This window comes from Phalaenopsis equestris, unplaced genomic scaffold (assembly GCF_001263595.1).
Source record: "Phalaenopsis equestris unplaced genomic scaffold, ASM126359v1 Scaffold000121, whole genome shotgun sequence".
In the NCBI taxonomy this organism is placed as follows: Eukaryota; Viridiplantae; Streptophyta; class Magnoliopsida; order Asparagales; family Orchidaceae; genus Phalaenopsis; species Phalaenopsis equestris.
In genome coordinates this window covers 725,010-734,411 of record NW_018164563.1, presented here as the reverse complement: position 1 = coordinate 734,411, position 9,402 = coordinate 725,010, and the positions used below count along the sequence as shown (strand labels likewise).

The 9,402-nt window shown below is 34.4% G+C and overlaps 1 protein-coding gene across 2 annotated transcripts; it reads right to left on the bottom strand.

The window, feature by feature from the left end:
• Positions 1-3,321: 3,321 nt before the first annotated feature.
• On the bottom strand, positions 3,322-8,896 carry LOC110021129 (protein PHOSPHATE STARVATION RESPONSE 2-like). 2 transcript variants are annotated; one of them, XM_020719482.1, is made up of 7 exons: positions 8,327-8,896; positions 7,586-7,799; positions 7,403-7,479; positions 7,295-7,334; positions 7,043-7,091; positions 4,720-4,789; positions 3,322-3,905 (listed from the first exon to the last, which is right to left on the bottom strand). In XM_020719482.1, the coding sequence occupies exons 1-7, from the start codon at positions 8,864-8,866 to the stop codon at positions 3,561-3,563; spliced, it is 1,335 nt and encodes a 444-aa protein (XP_020575141.1). In that variant the 5' UTR covers positions 8,867-8,896; the 3' UTR covers positions 3,322-3,560. The 2 variants fall into 2 exon arrangements, with proteins under 2 accessions (XP_020575141.1, XP_020575142.1); XM_020719483.1 differs by having other exon boundaries at positions 7,586-7,730.
• Between the last annotated feature and the right edge of the window lie 506 nt (positions 8,897-9,402).

Genomic DNA, 9,402 nt, shown 5'->3' with positions numbered 1-9,402 from the left:
GATCTGTTATAAAATGTTTGTTCATTTGAGATAGGAATGATATTTCACTAAAATGTTTTCAGACTTTTTACCTTTTTCTCTTTAATTGAAGCAATTTCACTCATACTCTCATTTTGAGTTGTTACTACATCAACAAGAGACTGACTTGAAGAACTATTAGGTTTTTTTGAGATTGAGTTGCCATTGTCGCTAAGAAGATTTGCAGCATTAAGTTAAAAAACCAACAGCTAACTTGGTTGCATTCGTTGATTTGTAGTAAACAAGAAGAATAAATAATAACAAATGTCGTCCAAATGTTAAGCCTTAAGAGCAAAGGACTTATTGTCCGCAAACAAAAAAATGATATAGTTGCACATTCAGATAAAAGGACAATCATCTATAATAAAATAACTAGGAGTCAAACACCAACGGACAATAGTGAATGAAATGGGGGGAAACCAAGATACAAATAGGCATATCTTTCCAAGTTCCAACAAAATTATACAAATATACATTTACAGCAATTCTTTTCGTCCAAAAATAGCTAACCTAGTAGCATTTACAGTAACTATGCATATTTGGCAATAACAAATATCATCCAAAAGTTAACCAACCAATAACAAAGTATCATTATCCCCAAAAAAAAGCGTATTTAACTCATTACATATTTGGGCTAAAAAATAGGTAGAGAAAAAATTGTGCATTGACAATTGACATTTAATAATTCACAGGCCCATAAGCATAAATCACGAAGTATAAAGGGAAACCAACAAACAAACAAACATATGATGATTGAGAACGTGTTAATATGTTATGGCCGAAATAAAGGGAAACCAACAAACAAACAAACATATGATGATTGAGAACGTGTTAATATGTTATGGCCGAAATAAAGGGAAACCAACAAACAAACAAACATATGATGATTGAGAACGTGTTAATATGTTATGGCCGAAATAAAGGGAAACCAACAAACAAACAAACATATGATGATTGAGAACGTGTTAATATGTTATGGCCGAAATAAGGGGAAATCAACAAACAATATCTCATTTAATCAAAAGCTCATAACTTTTCAATAACTCATTTTGTAAAGCCAACCAAGATTCAAGAAGAAGACTTGGGTATACATTCTCAACTCTTGACCTAGTTACGTTCAACACAATTTATCACTATATCGTAATAACAAAATTTTTAAGAAAATATCAAAAAATATTAATTTTTTTCCACATAAAGAACTATTCAATATTTCCCCTCAATGATTGATTCAATAATAATAAATAACATCAAATATTATTTTAACAGAAATTTCACCAAAATCTAGGTTTGCAGCAAGCTAGCAACTATCAAGTATGAGATGTCAGTAAAGAAAATAAATATTTCTAATGAAAGAGACAAATCTATAACAGCCAATAAAGAAGTCATATTACACTCTTTACTTGGATTTTAATATTTCAACTAACCTTGAACATTCAACAAAACATATAATGTCCATAGGGGTTGGCAAGTGGCCACTAACAATCTAACAAAAAAAAAAACAAAGAAAATTAATACTTCACAGATCTTCGAAAGGCATGTCAAAAAAGTGCTTTTAGTTTTATGCTCATAGAAGCAACTAATCAATCATATATTTGAGCTTCAAAATGATTAATTCTGCCAGATAGAAGCAACCAAACTTTTTTTACATAATGATCCTGGGCTTTCCTCTTCAAACATTATAAAACAGATTGATGACAAAAGTTATAAGAAGAAATCATGGAAAATAATATGTTCAACTATGCCACTTATAAAAACAAATTTTCAACTAAACAAAACCAAGCACCAAAGAAAAATGTGAAAGTTGAAATCTATTACAACCCTTAAAAAAAACAAAAACACAACTTTCTCCTTCATAATGTTCAACACTCAACACCAAATGTAGCGGATGAATAAACCAAATTAGTTTAATGATAATAAACCTAAGAACTTCAACAATAACAAAAACAAAACAAAAATTCTTATTGCCAACCCAAGAAACATATAAACATTTACGTGAATAAAATAAAGATCAAACCAACGACAATATGAAATGAAAAATGTGAGCTTGAGAGAAGGAAGTTATTGTTACAGCAAAAAGTGGTGAGGTCGGAGAGAAGGAGATTAGGAAAAGAGCCAATGAAACCACCAAACCCGTGAGACTTCTTCGAACCACCGAAGGCATGCTTCATCACCTAGGGTTAAGGATTTCATAAGGGGCAGACGACAAACCGCAGACTGCAAAGGCGCCGGAGAAACAAAATGGGGGAGTTGTTGAGAATGAAAAGGATTTAACTTTAACCCCGCATGCAAATCACCTGCGATCTATGAGGCTTCCACTTTTCCACCATCTTATCCAAACATGTATCATGTATCTGATATGAATGCGAGCTGATAGATCCCATATGACTCCTGCTCTAAATGCTCTAAATGGACAAACAAAAAAAGTTTGACCCAAGGGCTTGCTCATAGCTCAGCTCGTTATTTTTTATCCAAGCTCAAATTTGAATTAATTTTCGTGCGATCAACAATTTTTTAGCTAAATTATCAGTTCTACGGGTAGATTCGAGTTACCTGTGTTCGAGTCAAGAGTTCGGGTTGAGTTTTTCAACCCATACAATATTCCGGTCGGATTCAAATCAAATCCATTCGAGTCATGACAATTTTATGTTGAACCAAAACTTGACCCGCATACCACAATTGACACCCCTATTTAAACAAATGCCCAATTTTATCCATATCAGTTGCCACTTGCATTCCACAGAAGGCCTCAAATAAAGAGAATTAGAAACTGGTAACATAAAAATAGAAGATATTTCATCACTTCCCTAGTGTTTACATAACATTTGAATCTCATCATTTTAAGATTTATAGAAGTGCTCGAATATGCAACATATTGTTTAAAAACAAAGTGAAGAATAACAAAGTGTCAAATTTGAGTATGGGTGTCAAATTCGAGTTAGCAGGTCGAATTCGGGTCCAACCTAAAAATGATCAACCCGAACCCGAACCCAGACCCGAATAATAAACGAGTCGAAAACTAAAACTTACGTTCGAACTTGACCCGCTATCCCGAACCCGAATTAAAATTTAGTGCTTACTCGAGTCATGTTTGAATTTTTGAGTTTAACTCGAACATGACACGAATAATAAACGGATTGAATTCTCTAACCCGAATCCGACTCAAAAAATGTTGGCGCTCACCTTGCCCAAACCCGAATTTTTCAAGTCGAGTTCGAGTCATATCGGCGTGTGTGGATCAACTTTTGACACCCCAAGATTTGAGCTCTCACCCTGCCCGAAAAAATCTATAAAAGATGATTCAGAGGAAGAACAACAAAATCACTTGCTACAAAACACTTACATCCACCATAGAAAAATTATTGTACAAACACTTCTCTCAAAAAAAAATGAAAAGAATAAAAAGACCACCATCATTTCACTGAAACAAGAAGAGGCCATCATAAACATCAAGTTTTAACCATTTCATCTTCTGTGAAGGAAACTCTGTTACCAATTTACTGATGATCTTATTGATCATCTCCTCATCCCCACCTACTCATCCATCATTCAGATATATGCTCTTTAAGATCACCTTCTGTGCGCCTGTCGTCGGGAGGCTTTGCTCGAAGAAAGCCATTGTCCTCCACCCTCTGCTGATCGGCCACCGCTGTAAGCTTTACCTCTTTAGCAATGGTGGTGGAAGAGGAATTTCCTTTCTCATCCCTCTCCTTCTCAAAGGCTGAACTTTTAGGAGAGGGTGGTGTTGTGCAACAATATTCGGCGGTTTGCTCATCTTGATCAGAAGCCGGCGGCTTGAGCTTATCCAATCCAACTTTGTATTGCTGTTCAAACATCAACTGGAGACATCTCCCTTGTTCTTCAATTCGTAGTTGCAGGTTCCTCTGAATCTGCAGAGTTAAATAGAGTTGGAAGGTAGGGAAGATTATAAGGTTAGTAGAAAAAAAACCTTGGTAGGATGAAATAGAATCAAACAATTATATATAATAGCAGAGTTAGGTAGTATTTGATCGCATATTATTAATGGTATTTAGCCATGAATTTAACTAAAATCCAGCAAAACATCAAAACAATGAAAATTAAATCCTACGCTTCGTTTAATTAAATTTCTCTTATTATGTGTCTTTTATGTCGTAAATCCGGATTTACTAATCAAATCGCGAGGCGGATTTATTTGTCGTCACTCACAAGCTCCATCTTTGTTGCACACTAATTTTATAAATCTGAATTTATCAGATTTACTGGATATTGTAAATCCTATTTAACATCCACCCTAAAAAAAAAGAAAAATTTACACATATATATACCACTCGATTCCTATGTATTTACATATCTAAAGCAAAAAAACTTCAATTTTTATATGCATACCACCTTGTATGCATACCACCTTACCTATACATAGAAAAAGTATATTTCACTTTCAAGTTAGAAAGGTTGTATTTTTATTTGAAATGAAAGATTTGGGTTGTATAAACGTAAAAGGCAAAATTTAAATGTAGATATGTATTACATAAGAATTTGGTGGCAAGTGTATAAATGCTCTAATAAAAAAAAAAGTAAAATCTCCTACAAAAAAGATACAATGAAGTAATGCATTTACACAACGTAAGAGAACAAGTGGGCAAGTGAATAGACTGAAGTAGACTACCAAATTAAAGTGAAATTTACATGTAAATTTGATGAAATTTAGATTAAACATTATACCTCGAGTTGTTCGTGAAGTCGTTTCTGAACCTCCATCTGCAACCGCAAGGCTTCTGTAAGCTCCATTCCACTGTCCATCAAAAGAAAGTGAAAGGTCAACTAAAATTCAATATATCTATAGCGTCAGAAATGTAAATTGTGTGCATTAAAATGAAAAATTGAACGATCTAAGCAGCATTTCTGCTCTAGCTTACATGAAGCTTTTTCATTTCATAGTTCTTTTCTTTTTTTGGTATATACATATGCTAGTAATGCAAATACGCATTTCAGGTGAGTTGATAAAATTAAATGATTTCAAAATGTGCATGGTATCAATGGATTAAAAAGAAAAAAAATTTAATATATATCAAATGAATAGAAGTTGATAAATATTTTTTATGAATAAGAGGTTTAACGTCTTGTACAAGGCTCACCGAGACCAGATTAAAAATTAGAAAATGATTGATGATATTGAACCTAAATAATAGGAAAATTGCTAATAATTAAGATGATTGTATGCAACTAGAAGTGGATTAACTCAAGAGGTAAGGAGACAAACTTTCCAGTCAAGTTCCATGGAGTTTCGCCAACCAAGCTCGAGATGAACATGCCAGCCAGGTTCCAGGGAAACTTGCTGAGCGGGTTTCGAGGAGACTTACCAGGACAGAGCTCAAGATGAACATGCCAATCAGGTTCATCAACAGACTCACCAATCAGTCAGGATTCATTCGCCCAGTCAAGTTCAAGGCATCAACCAGCCAGGACTAGATGAACGCACGTGCTGAATAGAGGAGAAACCATCCACAAAGGCTCAGGGAGAACTCTAGCAATAGACTAGCCAAACCGACCAACCCAAATTGTCTTTCATATCTAGAAAGCACTCAGCCAACACTTCGAGGGGACACAACGATTATTACACCCGACAGCCAATTATCAAGTTCAATCAAATTTTGAGTTTATATTACAACTATATGCCTCCAGTATCATTTTTCTATATTTAATATACGAACAACCCATCCAATAGATTTTTCTGCAATGCACCGGAACCCAAATCTCCATCTATAAATAGAGAGTTTTTGGGGAGATCCAAGGGTTCAAGTTTTGACTTTTTTAGAAAGATTCTGTACGATACTCTTTGAGCCTACTCATCGATTTTTTTTATCTTTATCTTAATTTCTATTAAACCAACCCAAATTCCTTTGGGTTAGCAGGATCCTGGATAATCCACGGACATATCAAGATCTAATATTGATGCAAATCTGTAATGATAACCCCCAAAATGAATGACATCTCTCTTGCCTTCCTAGCTCTGGCACAGTTGCTATTCCGAATTCCAGAGTGAAGTCATGCTGCTGACTAAAATGTGGCAGGATTCGTTACTCCGTTTTTCAATCTTCATTATAGCTATTTCCAAATGTTATGCAGTTCTGATTGCAGATTTAAAAACTAGCAATTCCTCATGGCTGAAATCGGACCTGTATTTTGAGAAAGTCAACTTCTATGGGATTTATTTTACATTGGAAAGCTTCATATTTTGGGTCGTTTGATTATACATAAGACACTGAGTCATGTAAAAATTCAATAATATAATTAATACAAATTCCTATTTTCTCTTCAGGTATGCCGGTTATATGTGAATTCTTCCAGTGTAGTACAAGTGTTAAGTACAAGAAATTTGGGTGAAATCTTCTTTGTAACAGCTAGAGGCCTGGATTAATAATTGGTGATTTCATTCCTTGCATACTTATTTTCTGTGTTTTAATAGTTGATTTGCATGTGTGCTTGAATTTTGTTAAACCTTACACAATCTGCATTTTTAATACTGATGCAATGTTTGATCGGATTGTAGCTTCTTATGATCTCAATTTCTCATAAAACTTCTAACTCAATGTTCGTTAAATAATCCTTGTAGGTCAATTTTATATGTGTTCTAAATTTCATCAAAAGTTTGTGAACTGCAAATTTAACCTTAATGTATATAACTTGTGCATCTCATCATAATTTACACTATAAAACTGCAAACCCTTAAGATGTCCTGCATCACTTTCTAGAAATGCAAAAAATGGGATGTATCATAGCACATTCAGGATTGGCAAAATGAAAGCATAGGACTAATTGATTATTTTTCTAACCCTAAACCCTAATCATGGCAAGCTTTTGAAAGAATTCAACAACAAATTATGAAGCCAACTAAGTCCAACAATCAATATAAACCCTACTTATATATTAATAAATATTACTTGGGAGGGAATGAGGTTATGCAATCGCTACTGTTCAAATGAGATCATCAAGGTTACAATCTGGAAATCTATATGGCCACCAAAAGAAAAACAAAATCACTTACGTTTTCAGGTCCAATGATGCCTTTTCATCAAGAGAATATACCTGCTTTTCTGAACTCAATGAAAAAAAAAAGGTAAATTCAGACTTCAATGCCACAGTACTCAATAATTTGACTTAAAGATTAATCTACAAAATTTTAGCACAATTATTATTGTGCATTAAAATTGTCAAAAGAAAAAATCAATAGAATAGTAAAGCACACTGAAATTGGAGATCAAAAGCAAAAAATAAAGGAATGCCAGCTTTGATTAACCTTCTAATGAATCTGGCCGGTACCGAGCTGTTCTATACTTCTGCAACATAAAACAATTCAATGACGGAGCCTTAGAAAGCTACAGTTTTTCCTACAAAAGCTACAAACCTGGAGGTGGCTTTTCACATGGTATATAGTCAATCCTTCCACCTTCATAAGCTTCAGAACACCTTTAGGAGTGGCCTCTTTTATAAAAGAATGGTAAAAGGTCAGAAAAATGACAGGCTAGCAAACAAGTGCAAAAGGTTTTTATTTTTATTTTTTTTTTGGCCCAAGGTTGAAACCACTTACTTTCGCTTCCACCGAGCTGTTTAACAGCATCTACAAAGCGTTCATGGAGTTCTGGGGTCCAACGCATGCGTGGCTTAGGTGGTGCTCCATTGATTGAAGGTGATGGACTGCTCATAATGCTCCGCTCCCCAGAATGCAAAGGTACCTGCTGATGAACATGCACTTGTTGGACCAATGGATTTAAACAAGCCTCTTGCGTTGCTTGATACACAGCCTTCAAAATATAAATGATTCCGTAAGTGATCAAAACCATATTTCTACTATTTTCTTGTGAGTCCGAAATAATAAATAAAAGAAAGAGAAATTTACATAAGCAGCACACAATTCTTATGTATTTACACATCTCACGCCTAAAATTTAACATTTACATACATTGCAACTTGGTGCTTTAAACCTTGAGCATGAAAAGCCACATTTCACTTTTAAAAGTCATAATAGGACTATTTTTGTTGTGATATTAAATATTTGAGTGCTATGTGTGTAAACATAAAAGTTCAGGCATGAAATATGTAAATGGATAAGAATTGTGTGTTAAGTATGTAAATGCCCCTAAAAGAGAATAATATATTCTCAATAGTTAACATTAAGTATTCAAAGTTTAAGCTGCAAATATCTATAAAAACTGCTATTATAGAAAAGAAAAAAAAACAGAGATGTAAAACCATAATTCAATAAATATCATTATGGTTTCTTATAACCTACTGACACACTAAAGACGAGAAAAGAGAGGAGTACAAACACCTTCAGCTGAGTTTCTGGTCCAACTGGGTCATTCAGAAGATCCTTCCAATCCTCGCTGCCCAAATCCCACCATTCATTTTGCTTAGCTAGGTCATCAGAAGCAGCAATAACACTGTTCTTGATTTGATTATTAATGGGACTGTTCTGGAGTTGACTGCTCCCAATATTCATATTATCAGAGTAACTAAAAATATCCTGAATGGATTCTGGAACCCAAGAGATTCCCGTAGCCTCTAAAGGATAATTACTCGCCAAACTTTGGACCGAAGGCATGGGCATTCCACAGCTTGGTGATGGAGCAATAAATGGGGCGCCATTAGGGTATCTCCCTTGAGGGGCAACAGAAAAGTAATGAAGATCTGAGGAGAATCCAGAAGCTGATGAGAATAAAGGTTCCATAACCCCACTATTAGAGACTAAAGGGGTTTGTTGTGGCACAATAGAAAGCGGTTCATGTAACCTCTCATCAAATAAACTGGGCTGAGTAGGTAGAGATGATGATATAACAGCTGAAACTCCAGAGCTACAGATTTGCTTCATAACGGACTTGCTAGGAGAGAGAGTTGATTGTGCTTCTTAACGCAAGCAACCATTTAGCAAATTTTTAGAAAAAACTAAAAAATTAAAAAAAAAAAAAAAAAACTGTTTTCTGAAAAAATAGGCATGAGAGTGGCACATTTTTTAAAATGACAAGACGTTACTACTATCAAAATAGGGAGTACTGAAATTTAATCAGCATCTTTGTCACGAATTCAGAAAACCTGCAATCTATAGCACCTCTAATGGCAATGAAAATCAGGAAGTTACCACTACCATAATAGAGAATATTGAAAATTAATTGATAGTAACCTTTGGCACAGACATTCTGCCAAATATACTGCCGATAATTGTATTAAGTCAAAAGAAAATATTGAAAAGGTTTCTATCAATAAATATTAATCATGGGGCGAGGGCGAGCATTCGGTCAGTTTGGATGGATCTGTCTTTGAATCAGTCAAACAACCCCCGAAATCAAAAAAATCAAACCAATCAAAATTTTGATAAAATTGAACCAACCAAACCAAAATTAAATTCAG

Coding starts and splice junctions, on each gene's coding strand:
- LOC110021129 (XM_020719482.1), bottom strand. CDS start 8,866: ATGAAGCAAATCTGTAGCTCTGGAGTTTCAGCTGTTATATCATCATCT. Junction 7,480..7,585: donor ACAGCTCGGTGGAAGCGAAA/GTAAGTGGTTTC, acceptor CTTTTATAAAAG/AGGCCACTCCTAAAGGTGTT. Junction 7,092..7,294: donor CCGGCCAGATTCATTAGAAG/GTTAATCAAAGC, acceptor CATTGAGTTCAG/AAAAGCAGGTATATTCTCTT.